The sequence below is a fragment of the Chiroxiphia lanceolata genome, chromosome 2 (assembly GCF_009829145.1).
Source record: "Chiroxiphia lanceolata isolate bChiLan1 chromosome 2, bChiLan1.pri, whole genome shotgun sequence".
Taxonomy (NCBI): domain Eukaryota; kingdom Metazoa; phylum Chordata; class Aves; order Passeriformes; family Pipridae; genus Chiroxiphia; species Chiroxiphia lanceolata.
Window position 1 is genome coordinate 17,681,081 of NC_045638.1, and position 19,083 is coordinate 17,700,163.

The 19,083-nt window shown below is 39.2% G+C and overlaps 1 protein-coding gene across 1 annotated transcript in view; it reads left to right on the plus strand.

Annotated features, from left to right (window-relative positions):
* Positions 1-12,065: 12,065 nt before the first annotated feature.
* VEGFD (vascular endothelial growth factor D) overlaps positions 12,066-19,083 on the plus strand; it is a 30,353-nt gene continuing 23,335 nt past the window's right edge. Inside the window, exon 1 of the mRNA XM_032680590.1 lies at positions 12,066-12,687. Within this exon, the coding sequence (XP_032536481.1) occupies positions 12,598-12,687 (90 nt within the window). The 5' untranslated portion in view covers positions 12,066-12,597. The remainder of the gene's footprint in view (positions 12,688-19,083) is intronic.

The window sequence follows — 19,083 nt, forward strand, 5'->3', positions numbered from 1 at the left end:
ACTGCTGTGCTCTAAAGAAAAATGCCCACAGAAGAGGTTTATATTACGAGATTATTATTTACATGCTCAATGTCATCTATCAGATCTGTTTTCCCACCTGCTGGAAATGATTTAGGACCCAATGCTCTCCACTCTTTTATCTCAGTGGGGCTGCATGCCAGCACACTGTTAGGGGAGCACAGGGGCCACCCATGGAGAGCAACCTGGGGGGAAAAGCTGTGACCCTGACAGTACATGTTCCAGCAGGGTGACCTAGATGTTGTATTGCAGCATCTGACTGCTTAGCCCTCCTGTAATCTCTATACAGTAAATGGGTGAATAGGATGATCAGAACACAGGAACACAGCTTTCCCATATTCATATCTGCAGTCCTAATTCTCTTGCTGAGACGTTTACGGCAATCTTTAAGTTTGCTCAATACTTCCAATCAAAAGACAAAGCAGTAATCGGAACTTCACTATTTGTGCTACAGTTTAATTGATGTGGTCTGTATGTCTCAGGATGGTGAGAATTATTGCTTAATCCTTAGTACTAGAAGAAGGGAAGCAGACTCAATGGAGATTAAATGTGGTAGCCAATAAAGGTCATACCCTATGAAAATATTACAATTAGAAATGAAATACAGTCTTTCCAGATAGCTTTTCTTGAGCTTTTACAAATGTTTAGACAGCCTAATCTAACGACATATTTAGAATAGCTATTTTCAGTGAGACCCTTATGAACTGTGCTGTTAGTTAGCATTCTTGGCCCAGGTTAGCAATGGAAAACATTTCTTATCTGATTTGGCTGTATTTATAAGTGAAAGACATGTAAAATGTATTTTGTCTTTTGAAACTTTTTTGATTTACAAAAAATAACTGTTCGTAATCTATCAGAAAAATGGCCTGTGAACATTTACATAATTGTCTTTGATGCTACTCTGCAACTCTTTTGTAAGCATTTTATGTATAAATAACAATGTATTTTACATATATAATCTAGGTTTATATAGCTATTTTTCTCCATTGTTATAAACAGACTTCAGTGATGTCTGGGACTATAGACAAAGCTCTGCCATTTAACCATGAAGCCAGAAACTGACAGTCCATCCCTTTGAAAAGTGAGGAAAGGTAAAATGATCTCATATAAAGTCAGAAGTTCAATATTTTGGCAAACTGGTACTAGTGATGTGTAACGTAGAATTCTTAGAAAGGATATGAGAAAACAAATTCTCCAGTGAGTATATATATCCTTTATTAAAAGGACACTGTTGATATATCCAAATTACAGATTACTTCATAAAAAATTCTATCTGTTGCTCGAAAAATGGTAATTAAGGCTTAAATGGAGACAGAGTGACAGAGAAGACCTTGTGGGACAGCCATGTTCAGACAATGAAATGTAAGTCACAAGATTATTTGAATGACACTATCTGCTTTTTGAAGGGGACTCCTCTCCTTTGTATCATCTTTTGAATTTAAAATATGTACTAGCCATTTCTTACACATAGTCCATGCAACAACAAAAGATTTTGAGCCATCCTTTATATAAATCCTCTATATGTTTTGAGAAAAGTCTGGCTGCAGACATCTAGCTTGAAAGAAGAGGGAAAAGCGCCTTCTTTTTTGGTAGAAACACTGAGAAAGTGTAACTCTCAATGTATTCAAGAAAAAAAATTCTTGTAGGGATTTTGAACTGATTTTAAGAGAAACATAAATATTTCTGAGCAAAAAAAATTTTCAGAAGTGTTTATAAAGAACATACAGCTCAGTTCCCATAATTTATTTTCTTATTTAAATGTCTGTTTTATTCAAAGATCCTGATGATGCCAAACAGAAACTTGAACTTCATCATAGTGTATTGACTGACAGTGACTGCTCAGTTTGAGAACAAGGTACCTCTGCCCTAAATGATTACAGTCTGAAGAACACCTACTGACAATATTTAAGATGAGATTTGTTGACATTGTTACCATAAGCCATAACTGTGGGTTCATCACCTTTGTGACACCTCCTTGCAGCCTTCAAAGTACAAATTTACAAACATACTCTCAGAATTTTAGATCAAAAAGCTCCTAAATATTTCATAATGCTTGTGTTTTTTATTAATTGGTCAATTTTTTCTTGATTTTCGTGATACATACCAATCCTTCAACCTCTGTGTTAATTGTGAAGTTGGAGCTATAAAGGGGACCTTTCTGTTATCAGCAGGATCAGTTTCACATGGACTGATCATTCCTTTTAAATTTCTTTTGCAATTTTAAAAATTCAACTAGACCAGAAAAAAGTTCCTTTTCCTAAAAATCGGACAAAAGGACAACAATAGGCCAGTAGAAACACTTAGCATGCTAACTATTCTCCAGATGAGTTTGTCTCATGTATTGCCTACTTTTCCAGCCTTGGGGATCATCTGTGAGATTGTATTGAGGAGACAGTGTCTCTTTGGGGAAGCAGACATGCTCAGTCACTATGATTCTTCATGAATCTACATCCTGGTGGGATCTTCTCGTTCTCTGTCTCATCTGAGTTTTTGCTGTGTTCTGCTTCCTCTAACACTGAATGCTCTTTATTGTAGCAATAATAATGGTGGGTGGGGTGTTATGCACGCCAGAGAAATTTTCTGCCTGTGAAGTCCAGCTTGGCAGAAAGATTCCTAAGTAATTATCTATTGAAATGTGTTTACTGTATTTGCTTTTGTCCCTCAATAGCAAAAGGCAATTAAAATCAGGGAAGTGAACATTACTTGTATCAAAGGCCAAAGAAGATTCAGAACATTCCTAATTCCACACATTTTCTAAGCCTGGGTAGTCCCTTGGACTATTCATATAGTGCTGAATAAGAGAAGAACAGGCCTTCTCCCTGAGGTCAAGATACTTTTGACCAGATTGCTTCTGTGAGCAGGTTGTGAATCTGGGCTCTGTGGCATTTGGCCAGACATCTCCTCTAAGCTCCATGTAATGGTCCTGTGGCTTTAAGTTGTAATTATCCCTTTCTTATGAATTTTTAAACATTATTATCCTTAATTACTTAAATATTAGATCGTAATTATGTATGTACCATGCCTTAAGGCACGGCAGGAAGACACTTTTGCATGTTTGAAGATGCAAAGCTTGCTTGAAGACTATCGTAAAGCTCTGTGTGAGGGTAATCAGGGAATCCCCTTGCTACAGCCTTCGAAAGAGATCTGTGGAATGATCTATTGCCAGGGCCATATTTGGGTGTTGCTTTGGAGTGAGATATCTAGAGTGGTCCAAAACAGGACCATGGAGCAAGGTAACTGTGAGAGAAGTAACTGTGGAGAAGCAGAGATCCAATACTTACAACTCTGTCACTGTCTCTTTTATATTTAACAATCTAGAGGTGTCCTCAGTTTCCGGGCAATTATGAAAAAAAGGATTAAAATCTGCTTATTGGATTAAAATGTGATTTTCAGTGTCTTTTATGGAGCCTGAAAAGAATTTACATCTCCAGCTCTTTAAAATCTTGTACCTGTCAGACAAGGACTGATCTTTTTACTGAAGAATTCTGTCAAAGCAAAACATTAGAACAGCAAGAGTTGAAGATTTAGGCATGAAGCATGTTTTGCAGTTTTTTTCCAGTGTTTTAAAACTTGTTAAAATTTTTATATTAACTACTAATGTTTTCTAACTTGTTACAGCACTGCTCCACTCCCAGAGGGCTTTTAGCAAACTAAGGTTTAATTTCCTTTGGACTCATGTATACTTGTTTTCTTTGTGGGTTGTTTTTTTTTTTTTTTTTTAAATTTTTATTTCTTTCTTTAATAAGTAACTCCTATTTCGGTATCTAAATAGTGTTCACTTCTTATATTGGATTTTTTTTCTATAAAATTTCTCCACTGCATTTAAAGAATAATGTATAATTCATATGAACTTAATAGTATCTCATTATTTTACTTGGTTGTTGCCTTTCTCCTCTTGTTTTAAACAGCACAGATTGGTTTGCTGCTCTCTTACTGCCCTCCTGAACCTAGGGGATTTTGTTATGAATATCCTGGTCAAAAGGTAGTGCTAGAGGCTTAAGTTCATGGTATATTCATCAAATACCAACAACAGAGTAATTCCCAGATGGATAAGGAGGTCTCTCCGAGCTGTTGTGATGCTATAGAATAATCTGGTTAAAACCTCATGGTTTATAAGGCCAAGCAAACTCTTCTATCCAACACCATCATGAGTGGTGAGTGATCCATCAGGCTTTCTGTGTTATCTGAACACAGTTGTAGAATCTTACACTTGGGAGCAGATGTGGGGAACAGCAGGCAGCGGTCTCATCCATAAAAAAATAAGTTTGCATTGGGTGTGAGACCAGCAGGCTCAGAGATGAATGAATACCAGGGCACTCTTTGAGCTGCTTCAGGATTCCTCCCATCCTTTGAGAAGCCTTGATGGCACCTGGTCTTGTGAACCCTGACATCAACCATGGATGGGCATTAGAGATAAACAGATCATTTCACATAGGTGACTGATCAGATGATGACAGATCTGAAGTGTTGCTTTGATCTTGCATGCAGGCAGTCAGAGCTGGAGCAGCAATAACAACTTGGGGATGAAATCTCTGTAGAAGAGTCAGTTAGCCAAGCCATCTTTTATTTTGTCTTCAGGAGGAAATATAGGGTGAGGTTGACAAACTCTGTTTATGCTTATACATTATTGATAGCAACAGGATGTAATAAAAATAGGAAATGGGGGTTTTCTTGTGAAAACACAGAAATGCTTCTGTGATTTGTGTCAAAAAATCATCCTATTAGAGCTAGAGATGAACTTTATGATATACATACTTTACAGTATACATTTACTTCTCTAAACATTTGAGAGAGATCATTAATTCTCCCCTGCCGATGTCAGGGACCTGATTTATCCTTTTATTGGCCTAGTGTTTGCGAATGTTAAAGCAGTGAAACCAAACGTAAATAACAAACGTTTCATCTTCAAACTTTAATTTGCACCAGATGGATTTTATTTTTGTATTTTTGAGCTGTTGTTACTCTAAAGTGACCTCAAATAGGTATAAGTTCTGAAATTAACTTTCGAGGCTTTGCTGTGATTGTAAACTGGTGTGTGCACACTCTTGGGTTGTTCCGTGCAAGGATAATTATACCAAACCCTATATTTGTTCTCTGATCATCTGCTATATATGGATATATTGCTCCAAAGGATGCTGCTTCAGGGTGCTACAGAAGTAAGTAAGGAAATCACCTGTTGAAAATAAATGTATAAATCCTTCTATTACCATCCTCTTGCTGTCCTACCTCCAACAATGTGGTTTCAGCTTTTCTCACACTTGTAGCAAAATTTTCTCCCTCTGAACCTTTTAGCTTCTACTTCTCTGCCTGTTTTCTCTGATCTTTTAGTTGTCTTTATTTGTGAAAATGTCTATATGGGGAGTGGGAGTCTCAGTTTGGGAGAAATGCTGGGTGAAGGCAGTTGTTCCAAAGGCTGCTGAAAGTTCCTCCAAAAAGCTGCTTTGTTTTCAGCAAAGACAGCAAGAGGCAGGGAGGGTGAAATCTTTAAGCCATCTTGTGTTTCTGGGTTGGCCTTGGAGTTCCTTGATGTCTTTGAGGGGCAAGATGTTTTCACAGTATACTCTGGCCATACACATTGAGGCAAGAATCTGGGACTCAGGCACAGAAATTTTTTTCCAGGGGGTTGTTTCTTTGTATTTCAAGGCCTCATCTCCCTGACAGGACAACAGAACTAGGAAGCAAGAAAGATCTGAGCCCTGGAACTCGGCCAGGCACTTGATCTTGAGGTATTCTCTATTGCTTTTAAGCAAGAACTTTTTAAAATCAGATTGGATATATTAAAATGTCCAGAGAAAGGCCAAAAGCTAATTCACAATTTAGGTAAATACATTTGACTGTGAGACTAGGTATTCATATTTTGCCATTCTGATAGATTAAGTTATGCCTACAGTTCCACCAGTTGCTTATGTTGGTAAATTCTAGCCTGGTGTCTAAAGTGCAAAGATGAAACTAATTTTGCATTTTCTACTTCTGTCATGAAGTCTGCCTACCTCAAAGAAGTGTCATGAGGACTTGGGTGAAACTCTCCAGGAGCACTTGAAGGTGATGCTGTGGTAATGACTGCTTCAGAAAATATTCTTGCACAAATTCAGCTTTAACTGACCAGGCTTGTAACATATATTGGTTTCTTGACCTTTGCGAGTGCAACAGTCATTAGAATAAATGAGTGTTTTCTCACATAACAGATGTTATTTTCGTCATTATAAAGCTGTGTCAGATCTCCCTGATGTCTTGTAGCTGCTCTTGTATCAACTTCCACCCTACAGTTACTTGGATTATGGACTCTACTGGGTGAGAAGAAAATAAATGTTTGAAGTACAAGCTGTACTACTGCTGTTCCACATGGAACTTGCTCAAGACATTACCAGACACTGCAAGGTTAAGGAGGCTGATGTTACCTGCAGTCACATCTTTCTCTTAAGAAATTCTGGGCTTGATGTGCATAATGCAACAAGTGTCTATTCAGTTACACAAGTTGGTGCAAGTTGCACATACCCTTAAGTCCCAGGATAATTTAGCAACAGTGCCACAGGTGCTGGAGAAAATGGGAATGTATTATTATTTTCTTCTTTACAAGAATCCATGAGTTCATCTGTTTTGCTCTCAATGCATTCAGGATTCAGCAGTCTGGATACTCACTGTGCTTTGCAGTTATACTGTCCTTTCTTATTCTTCAGTAGCAGAGGATGAAGCCACAGAATGAATGTAGCCATTGAATGTTCATGTTGAATTCATCCTCTTGGTAACTGCTTCCTTCCTTGGCTTTGTGAACTGTGTCAGACACCTGACTTGAACATGTAGTGATCCTCAGACATACCTAAACACCAGCCAGTGTTCCACAGCCAGTGTTCCACAGCCAGTCTGGAGGCAAGAGCCTGGCTACTGTCAATAAGATAGGTGTGAAGGATAGCACCTGGTCAGAGCTCCCCCTTGCCCTCTTCCCCTTTCTTCCTTTTCTCCTATCCCCTTCCTCTGCACTTTTTTCTTTCCCTTTCTTCTCCTTAACTGTGAGACTTCTTTTATCCTTCTGTTCAGCTTGCCTCACTTCTCTGTAGAAAGAAGTGAGAACTCATAAAAGTTACAAGTGAAATAAAGGCTTGTAAATGCTATTACATGCCTCTGTAATTAAATTTTGATTATTGTTTCAGTTGTGCCCTCATTAATAGTTTTGTAAACACAGATGGATGTGAAGACAAGCAGACACAGAGCTCCCATTATTGTAGATAAGTATGAATTACAGGAATCCAGAGGGAGGTCTTGCTCTCTGGATCAGAGGCCCTGTAGGTTAGACTTCTAAGAAGTTGGAGTTACACAAATAGACAAAATGGAAGCACAGAAACAAAAGAAACACAAATTTCTTCATACTTGGGCTAGCTAAAGCTGTTGCTCAGCACAGTAGCCATCCCTAGAGTGATTTTCCATCTTTCCATGCATTAGACATTGCAAATGCGAACTAGAGAAGGGTAACAAGGCAGCTGTGCTTTTCATGAGGTTGGGGTAGAGCCTATTCAAAAATAGAGCAATTCAAAGGTGTTTTCATCTCTCAGAAGTTCAACCAGCAATGTTTGTTTGTGATTTTTATCTGCCTTTTGCTGACAGCACTCCTCTATTAACAGCAACGTCCCTCCGCGGAGCGGGGCCACAGCATGGGCTGGCACAGAACTGAGCCGGTGGACGGACGCTGTGGTTCGCATTAGCTAAAGCTAAGAGTATGCCTGCCCAAGGGTGTGCTTGCAGCTTGTATAGACATTCCCTAGTGAACTTTCAGCCAGCTAGATGAAGGTATGGATAGCAGTTTAGCTACGGCAGCCTGGAGCGCAGTAGAGGCACAGCAACCAGCGGCATTTACCTGCTTCTCCGACAGATTTTGCAGACTGCTCTGAGCTCTAGGTTTGCTGCAGCAAGTAGACAATTAAGTGATCTAATTTAAGGGTAGTTAAAGTGTAACCTGAGGAGATGAAGCAGCGTTCTGGCTGGCGTGAGGGCTGGCTCTGGAGCTGGCTGGGTGGAGCTGCCCACATCGCTCCTCCAGCCCAGCTACGGCAGTTTTCTTGTGCTCTGAATCTGAGATTCTATAGATGGGATTTTGCATATATTTTTTCTAAATTTTATCAATCCAGTTTAGCTTTAGTGTGATATACAAGCATTTTGCTATTTGACAGAAATTTCTAATGCCAATAGCCATTATATTAAACATTGCTTTATTTAAAAAAATGTTTAATAATTACTTGATAATTAACTTTAAAATGTGTACTGAGTGACTTCAAATTGCCATGTAACTGCAAGGTCATAAGTGTCTTATTAAATCTAAGTTAGATTCTTGTTTGCAATATTGGATAAACCGTCCCAATTTTTTTTTTCTAGGCAGCTTTCAAGAACTGCAAAAGTTCCTCTGTGTGTGGATTACTTAGAGGGAATGTACAGATCTGCTTATAGAATCATCTTACAAATACTTAATGACTTTGTTGGGAATAATGTTATTATCCTGAACATTGTGCCATGTTTAAACTTCTAATGGTGTGGAGTTTTCAAGTGTGATGAAAAAATACTTTATTTGAAGTAAAGCCAATGAACTGCCTTTATTGATGTCTAATTTTAACTTTGCGGTCTGAGACTGATCAATTTAACTGGAGTTTATTTAGGGCATACTGTCACAAACCTTCCGTGATCCGAGTAGTCCTATTGATTCATGGCTTAATCTTGTGTTAAAAGCATGAAACATCCTCCTTTCATGTTTTGTTACACTTTTCCAGATGAAGATGATTTTTGTTGGAGGTGTTCCCTTTTAGTTTTGTCTGGCAAATAGTGACACAAGTCTGGCCCTATCTGCAAGTGCAGTTTATTTTCAGATTATGGAAGGCATTTATCTGAAAGAATTTCAGCTTGAAGAATATGAGTTTCAGCATTGTCAAGAAATTCTGTTCCTTGGGTGTGTACACATCCAAGAAATGCATGAGTTAAATATGGTGCTGTTGTTTGAGTTGTAATCATCTGTACTGACCTTTTTTCTCTTTTTGTGCTGTGAAGTCCAAGTATAGAACTTGAAATGGTAAGTAGTTCTGGTAAATAAGCTGCACTTGGTCTGCATGTAATACTTTAAAAATTAGTGGAAAGTATGAAGAAATTCATGCATCTACCAAGTTCTGGGTCACTTCTCTTCCATCACAAAAACAGAGTATGGAAATCAGTGATTCAGGGTTTCGGTGCAATGTATGTGAGACTGTTACTTTGGAAGAAAGACTCATGCTTCAAATATTATTGAATGAATTATACATAATGTTTGCAGATAAGTAGACTTAAACATCTGAGACATCAATGTCGATCAATATTTGAAACAGACTTATCTAAACTGAATTTTTAAGCTCTAAGTTCCAAAGAACTGAGTCATTACCACGGTGTTAATCTATTACCTGCTCACCCGAAGGTAACATAAACGTTTGAAATCTCAGTTCATTACGCAGTATTTAGCCTTGTTGACATCAATGGAAATGATTATTCCACTACAAAAGTAATGTAAATAGTCCTCCAAATTTTATTTAAGTACTCTTTTATACAGTGCTAGATTTTAAAAGAAATACAAACCCAAGCCCTCCACAGAACTGAGCAGGTGGTTCTACAACAGCTAACTGAGATAAAAGAAGAAACTAGAATGTGTGTATTGTTAACTTGTGTTCATATGTTAAATGAAAACAGAGATGTCTGGCCAGACAGCGAGTCTGTTGACTGCTGTTGCAGGCAGTCTGCAATATAATCTCAACATACTTCTAAGTTTCAAGCTCCAGTGCAAAAGTATTTAAATTCTTCTTAAGCAGTAGGCAGGAAAAATCATAAGAAAGCTGTGTGAAGAGCAGGGCTGAGGTGATGTTGAAGGGAGCACTGATTCATTTCATGAGGTGGAGGAGAGAGAAGAGCTATAGGGGATGGGATGGGCACAGTGGTACGGATGGTGAAAATGCTGTTTCATTATCAGAGTTGCTCTGCTGTCCTATCACCTGGTTTCTCTTGCTTTGCCTTTGCTTTCACTAACAACTTTGAGGCAGATTTAGAGTCCTCTGCGGTTAACAAAAGGTTTTTTTCCTTCTCTGCTAGTCTTTGTGTCTGAGTCCTAAGGGAAAGACTAGGTATTTTTGTTTTCTGCCTGCAGCATCTAACTTGCTCTCATATAAATGAGTTTGATTCAATGCCTGAGGGTCAGTTCAGTCTTCCTGCCAAAAAGCCCACTGAAGCAAGAGGTGGGTGACCTTTTCTGATGAATGGTTTCTTTAAGAAAGATGCAGGTTTGGTCTTTCCAAATGTATTTATAATTCAGAGCTGAATTTGGTAAGTAACAGTGATGAACTAAAACACATACAAAATATTACTGAGATATTTCCCTCCAACATTTTCAAAAAAAACAGCCTTGATTTTCTAGTGCTAGGTTGCTCAGAGTCCTGTAATTGTGGCTCCTTGGCATTTGGCACCAGCCCTGCCAGGGCAACAGAGCAGCTCATCCTTGAACTGTGCTGGAGACTGGCTGTGTAAGTGTCCCACTCACAGGCTTTTAAGGCATGAGGACACGTACTGCTTATTGACTTTTTTGTGAGTCGATTTCTGTGTTTCAGATGACCCCATAAATGAGAGGTAAGTATGGCCAGGCACTTCCTCTAGTTAGCTGCAGGTCGATAGAAAAGTTATTTCCATGCAGTCCTAAGACCATAGTGGTTATTTTCCGTTTGGTCCCTTATCCTAAAGCTGTGCAACTGAGGCTATGGCACATTAATTTCTTTTATCAGGCTTTCAGCTCCTGCAAGGAGATGGATATTAGTATTGCAAGGGAAACAGAGACATTAAATGAGGTCAAGGTGACTGTGCATAAGTATTAGATAACACATTAATTTAAAATTATGAATTAAATAGTTAAAGTATTTTAATGGTAAACTACCGTACAGACATAGGATGACTCCTGTAGCGTGGGGCCTTCAAAACTCTGTGAATATTGCTGGCAGCCTGGGTGCAGGAAAGGTCTGAGGGGGAGCAGCAGGTACACAGACAGAGCAGCTTTTCCACATCCATTTCAAAGAGGTGAAATTCCTGCTGTCTTTGTACAAACCAGTGTGGAATGAGTGGGTGAGAAAGCAAAAAAAAAAGAGAAATGGACTGCTTTCACAAAACAAGTGGCAAAAGACAAAGCTAAAAAGTAATACAGTTACACGTTTCTAAAACATAATGACAGTTAAATGACAACAGCTGGAAAGACTGGATTAAAACAATTTTTTCTCTAATGTCAATTTGTAATGAATATTTAACCTATCATTAAACTAATTATAGGCACAGAAGCGTGACTTGTATTTAAGAGAACACTTCTTGGACACCAGAAGTAGGAAACTAGGGCTCTGAAGTATTGTGTACATGCCTGTTTTATGTTAACAGTTGTAGAGTCTGATTCTGCAAACACTAAGATATGTGAGACTGGAACTACTCTACTGAACACAATATATTATACGAACACAAAAATATAGAGTTAACATGCGTAATTATCAGAGCCTTTGTCTATCTTATGATTTTAAATGTTAGATCTCAGTTTTTAAATCTCCCTTGTTGACTGAAAGGAAATATACAGAGAAAATGCATGCTCATCTTCAGGCAGAAATTATGATTTTATTTTACTGCAATAAGAATAAATTTTGCCCCTTTATATCTGTAACATCATGAGCTTTCTTTTAAAAAACCCAAAATCTTGTTTGTTGTCAAAGGTAGTTCTTAAATTTCCTTTTTAAAAATCTATTCAGAAAATTCTCTGACACATAAGATAAAACACGTTAAAAAAATCTCAGTCTTTCTCTTTTCCTTACCCTCCCTCTTTTTTTTTTTTTTTTTAAGAAGTAACTTAAAATACATGTGCGGTGTAAGAACGTGTGCTGAAGTTTCATGTTTCAGGTAATCTTCTTTAAAATAATGGGAGTCTAGATTGCATCAGTTAGTTTAAAAGCTGCTATGCTATTGGTAGGAACAAAATGGGATTAGAGCCAAAATTTGCCTGTGTTACTGCCAAAGTCTGTATCAGATTTAAGACACATGCTTCTGCAAGCTTCCCTGAAGGTTGTGAAAAAAGTTTTAATACAGAGTTGGATTACAGCTCTCGGCTCAAAACACTGGCCATTACACACCATCTTAAAAGCCTGCCGTAACACAGAGCACAGGATCGAGCAGATTTCTTACATTTTCTGGACCACAGCTGGATTTTGAATGCCTCTTTGTGTCTTAATGGAAGATATATTAACTTCATTAACTAGAATCCATACCTGATCCCTTGTGAGTGTGTATACATACAGATATATATCTATTTAAAACTTCATCATGATTTTATTTCAAGTGTATCTAAAATCTGCTCTAAGAAATGACATTTTCTAGATGGACTTACAATTGTTTTGAGCAATAAAGAGACAGATATTTACTCTTGGATGTTGAAATCCTTTGTGAGTTTATAAGAGAAATTCTGGAACCTTTTCTGTACTGGTGGTAGAGAAATGCATTTTGAAACAGACGCCTCTAGCTGTATGACAACGACTGCGTAGTAACCTGTGGATTTGAAACATCAGAATGTACAAACCGTGGGCAATTGTGAATATTTTCATAGTTTCTTTTCTACATCTGCTGCAAGGATCTGACTATGAGAACGGATCTGTGAAGGTAGGTGATCTTTATTTACTGTGCTTCTTAGTAATCCAGTTGTCAGAATTACCTACATTTAATGTGCAAGGTGATAGTTTTTTGCTCTTTTAATACTTGGTTGTTGAGTTTTTTTTGGTGATGGTTTAGTTGCAGAAATGTTTACCAGCCACAGAGGAAAATTAATCTATAAAGAAGTTAAAGTCTCTGTTTAATGTTACTTTTTTACTAGCTATTAAATACCGGTTGTAAACTTCATTCTTAAGTTAAAATTTTGGTGTCAGTCAGTTATGCAAAATAAAAGCAAAATCTGAAAACAAAAAAAGTGAGTCAGAGCATTTAGAATACTTGTTAAATACACTTTTTTATTTTGGGTATTTATAATTGCAGGAATTGAATTTTTGGTATTGAAATTTTTCCTCTAAAGACACGTGTTCATCTGTTGTTCACTTGTTTCCCAGAAATCAGAGAAACATTTTTCTTTTGCTTAATTAGGAGATGTTATACAGGATTTTAAAATCAACAGCAACTAGAAATAATAGAGCACATTGCCTGGAAATTAACCTTTCTTCTGAATATAATACATGCAACAAAATTTCAGCTGAAGCCTCACCTTGAGAGTAGGTTTATTCAGATCTCACTTTCTGAGACAATGTGAGAATATCCAGGACAATAATTTAGAAACATCAGAACAAAAACTGGAACAAGTTCCTACATGTTCAGTCTGTCCAAAAATGATTAATTCAGTGTGTGGTCCAGAACAAATTATTTGCTTTTCACCAGCAGAGCAAAACAAGATAATATTTTTGTTTTCACTTCAGAAAACCTCCTGCTTGCAAGAGATGACCACACACTAGTCTGTGAACTGCGCTGCATTCTGACCTGTGCTTTAGAAAAGAAATGCTAAGTTATGTGCCTAATTGCAGACTGCTGTTGCCAGCCCAGTAAGTCAGCAGTGGTGAGCCATGTGTGCCTCAGGATGACTGGTGACTAACCCCTCTGCCTGCTCACTGTTCACAAGCGTTTAATTAACAACCTCAGCAATCAGTTCTGTGAAGACATTGGGACCAGAGTAATCAGTCTCGTACACATTACCTTTGAGAACTGCATGACAAATCACTGGTTTGTATATGTAGGAATCACTTCATTTAAACCAGAAGCTGCTTTCTAATACAGAATACTAACCATTGTATAATTGGCAGAGGTGATAATTCTGTCCTCATGTGGGACACAGGTTTATTCAGCATAATAGTAAACCCACTAGAAAGTCCTTTAATTAAATTTTGAAACCATATCCACTTTGCCTAGAGTAAATTCAGGATCTTTTCTTGCTCGTTTAAACTGTTTATAGATTATTCACTGTGATAGGACTGTCCAACCAACATATGTACATATGTGATGATTTTCACTGAAATTAGGGTACTGCTCTCAAGCAGCCAGCTTAGCCACAGGGTACTGTACTTAATAACAATTCACTGATAGTTTCCAAGACTATCCTAAAGGAATCTTGTAGATCCCAATAAAGAGGGCTGTGTTTCACGTGCATTGGCTGCTGATTATATTTGTTTTAATGTTTTAAGAAGGTTGTTTGATTTCTAGGTTGTTTTCTCATGTATGAACTATGGGCTTCTGTGTGCGTACATATGTTGATATACACCACAAAAAGTCCTTGATGTTACAGTGTTGGATGGTACACAGGGTTATGCCTATTCTTACCATTTGCACCTCAAATTGAATTTGCAGAACACAGAAATTACATATTGCATTCACCTGCCATACCTTATTTTTGCAAAGTTCTTTAACTTCAAAGGCAGTATTGCCTGGATAAAAACCCCGAGGTCAGAGTACAGGTAATACACAACTAATGAGACCTAGGAAGGGTTAAGCACCAGCAACCTGCTGTCCCCTGTTATAGGAGTCCAAATAGCTGAGCTCAGCCCAGGATACCTGAAGTTTTAAACTTGTTGATGCTTTAAACCATATCAGGTGGTGTCAGTGTGGTATCATGCAATAGAGTTTTGGGGGGCTAAGGATTTAAATACTCTCTTATCCCCCTTCCTCAAATATCCTGATTAAAGATGTGAACGTTAAAAAGCTTATGTACAAGCTGCCATGATTCAGCAAGTATCTCCATGGTGCTTGGCTTTTCCCAACCCTTCAGAAATGCCATCCTCTTCTGGGCACAGGAATTCCTTTTCCCCACCATGTGCATGAGTGTCTTGCCTGTTAGGCCCAGCTCCTCCTTCCTCTCTCCATTCCTGACCTGTTCTACTCCAACTTTTGACTTGTATTCCCTCACCTCCAGGACTTAGGGTCTCAGTTTCCCCATTGGTCTTTCATTTGTGCTCTCCAAGTGCCCCCCCCTTCCCACTTGCTGCCTCCTGGATGAGGATGTCCTGCTTCTCGGAGAGCATCAGGAGTCCTGTCCAAGCTCCTCATAGACAGGCCTAATGGACCCTTTTGCTTTCCAGTCATGTTTGACCATGGTCCTTGCATCCCTCCTCCATCCCTAGCTTCTCACTTTGTCTCTGTGGTTGTAACTTCCTGTGTTTCCTTTTCCTGACTCATTTCTAGCTCTAGTCTCCAAGGATGCTCTTAGCCTCCTTGTCCGAGTCTTGCCCTCTTACATTAGTGTTCATCTCCTTTCCCTTCCACAGGCAAATCCAGCAGCTTCCTTTCCCTAGTTACTGGATGCCTGTGGCCTGAGGGAGAGGAAGGGCAGTTCTGTGCTCTCAGCCCCATGGGCTGGACCTCCAGCAGCCTGCAGCAATGTCCTGTTCTGCTGATGAATGGACTGGAGTCAGCACAGGACCCATATGTGGAAAAGCCCTGGCAGGCCTCTGCTGCTGCTCTTAGAGGCTTTTACATTTGAGTGAATTTTTTTCAGAGATAGCAGGAGACATATCTGGGCCAAGAAAGATTCCTGAAGTGTCAAAACTTCACACCTGTGATCCACAGCAGGGAAACACCAGACGTTTGCAAAGAGGAGACTGACAGAAAATGTCTTTGAGTTGATAAAAGAGGAGCTTCATCCTCAACTGCGGGCAAACTATTTTGACAGAGAAAGCAAAAAAAAATTATTAAAGTCATTTTGAGGCAGGCATCTGGCATGGAAAGTTTCAGCCTGAACATTGAATGATGTGAGGCACAACTGGAGAACAGGCTCATGATGGGGAATAGTGGGCAGCCTCAAGCAGGGGCAGCACATCCATGCAGGTGTCCAGCAGCGCTCAGCTCTGGAGCTGGGCTAAGGTAAAGGCTGGCAGTCATCACCCTCCCTTGCATGCAAGTGGCTTGGTTCAGGGTGCCAACCTGACATAAAAAGTCTTCATGGAACAGTTAGATCTCCACATGGGTTTTCTGAAGACTGAGAATTATTTTTTTATTCTATTTTTTTTCTATCAGGAAATGCTTTAAAAATTCTTTATTGAAGTTTTTTCCCGAAAGTCTCTTACATTTTGGAACCCCTAGGCTAGAGAACCGCAAACTTCACTGTCTCTATTCCTGCTTCTCCACCACACATTTTTCTTCTCCTAGAGCAACGACAGACATAGGTTATTTTTTCCAGAATTTTGAAATTAGATGCAAAGAGCTATGTCCTATATTCATCAGAGCTGAGGCAAATTTTTTGCCAAGAAAAGCCAACGATCCCTCAGAGCTACTTCTGCCTTCCAACACTAAAACCACCTCTCTAATGAGGCTTCAACGTCTTGATCTCTGAGAATTTGAGTCTCGTTGCTCCTTGCCCTATTCTGCCCCTTTACATTATTAATGAACTGTTGTGAGGCAGGCAAGAGCAAGGGACAACTGGTCATGCCCAAGTTAAGCAGCCTCACAGTCTTTTCCTCTTTAGAGGTCTTCTCCCCGTGGTGAATCCTCCTTTGGTTTGTTAGAGAGAAACCTACAGTGGATAGGCCTGAGGAGTGTCACTGAACTATAAATCTGCTTTCTGATCAAAAAACTGAGGGTTAGACATGCTTAGCTGGGAGGTAAATAGGGGTGCTCTCTGTTACATGCACTGCTTTTTTCACAGCTAAGTCTTTTTTACTTCTTCACTAAACATTGATAGAGCCTTGAGTGGTCGTTTTTGCTCAAACACATCTTCTTAGATTCAACAGTCTCATATTGTCACTGTAAGCTGGACAGAGGGGAAGCCCCTTTCCAAACACAGCTGGCACACAGTCCTTGTCCACTGATGAGAGTGAAGCAGCACTTCCCCATCATCCTGAGGCCCTGGACCACCTAAGTGGAGGATGCTTTTCCCTTGGGAAGGCATGGAAATACTGGAGAGCCATCACACCATGAGCGGAAGGAATCAGGAAGCTCTTTACATCTCCCTTCCTAGAGCCAGCTGCAGTCTGTCTGTCTGTACAATCAAAACAGCTCTGTGAAGAAACCTGAGCAGCAGAGCTGCTGCTTTTGTGTCTGTAATTACTACTGACAATGTTTCTCGGATAGATTGACACACCTCTCTAATAACTGCTTGCAAATGCTCAGTTTCTAGAGAAGTTAGATTCTAACACATCTTCTGTCTCATGGGATGTCTTCCACCAAGGCAGCTCCTGAAAGTACAGCAAACTGCTCAACTGCTAGAAAAAGCAACTGGAAATGCCATTTGAAACAATTTCTCTGTTTAAACTAGGCTTTTCATCCTCAAATCCAGCTTCCTTTCAAAGTTAGGAAACTCTTTTAAACAAATATTATGAAATTGTGGTTTTCAGAATTGTTTTATTATCCCAGTTTTGTCACTGCTGCTTTTGATTCTCTGTGATTACCATCTCTGATAGGCATGATGAGCCAAAAATGTGTGAAAATGTACTTGCTGCATTCCTGCAGAAATGATTGTTTGTGCTTTTCCTTCAGAAATGGGAAGCTACCAGGGAGGTTGTGAGGGAAGTCACTCTGTTCTGACTTATCTGCTACTGCCTTGACAAGGTACACTGAAGGATAAGAGAACAATCCTGTATTGTTACCATGCCACACAACATCCCTCCTTGCTCTTATCAATTTGGAAAGGGAACTACTAACACATTGCTACTTTATCAAGAGCACTTCTTGCTCATGAGAAATAGAAAAAAAATCCCTTCCAGCTGCTGATCCAGTCCAGTCCATCTCAGCTAGGACTGTAATGTCTGAGAATTGAGCAGAGCTTGGAAAAGTACATCAGGCTGTGTAGATTAATCAGATGCAGCATTTGAGATATGAATTATAATAGTTAGATGTTTGAAATTAAGACAGCAGTAATTAAAATTAGCCATCAGTTGTGGCTCTCATCTGAAAACCTTGTACAGTACTTTTTACAGTTACTGCTACAGTGGGATCTGTGTTTCTTTTAGACCTTTCTCTCAGGGCAAGTAAGTCCATTTATAAAACTGGCCTTTGCTGTTTCTTGGGCTTGGCTTTGAGATGTAGTTCCAAAAAGACTGTATTGATCAGCTTTGCTGGGGGGAAAAACAGCCCAAGATACTCTGCTGCAGGGAAGTAAATCTGATACAATAACTTTCCTACAGAAACCCTTATTCCTCAGAGATTTCTTATTCCTCTCACTATGTGCCATTCCCTTATCTACTTCTCTGCCTGCTTCCTACCTCCCCAGCATATTTTGCAGATCTTCATTCACCTTGCTGGGATTTGAGGAATGGAAACAAAATGCTGAGTGTCCCCACTACAGCTGCTGAGATCCCATTTGCCCATGGGAAGAACAAGAATTACTTTTTTTTTTTTAATGCCCTTGTGAAAAAGCAATATATGGGCTTCCATATCAATGAATAGCAGACCAGTTGCGTAGGCTATTTTAGTTTGCTTACATTAGGAAAAATTCAGCTTCCTGAAGGACAGCTGCGTATTTTTTATATTTTCCTCCTAATGTGAGTTAACATGTGCAACCACTCAGCTGGTGGTAGGACGCCATCTAGGGTCCTTGCTGCTTCTGCAGAGTCCTACTGAGTACAACTGACATGCAGTTGGACACGTGGGATTTGGCAATTCAATGTGGGCACCATATGGATGGGTTTGGAAAGGTGTGACTGCCTTCCTTATTATCAGGATGTCAGGATGGGTTGGTCTGAGCCATGCTTTCAGACAGGAGGCACGCTGTGTTAGTTTTGGTTGCAGCGTGATCACTGTTTGAGTGCAGTTGGGGAGGGAATTCTATTTGAGTCATGTTGAATTGTGAGAAAGTTGCATCATGTTACTATATCACATGTCACTTTGCACGTAGAGAATGTGCCACACTAACAGGCAAAACTTTTCACTTTAATTAGCAGTGTGACTAAGAAACCATGTTAGGATACTTTCCTGAATTGCTAGGGAAATATTACTTAAGAAAAATTACAATTCCAGGAAAATGTGTGCATGTGATTGGGGTAACATAAGTTCATTCAGTATTGGCAATGGTTTTGCTTTGTGAAGTGACAT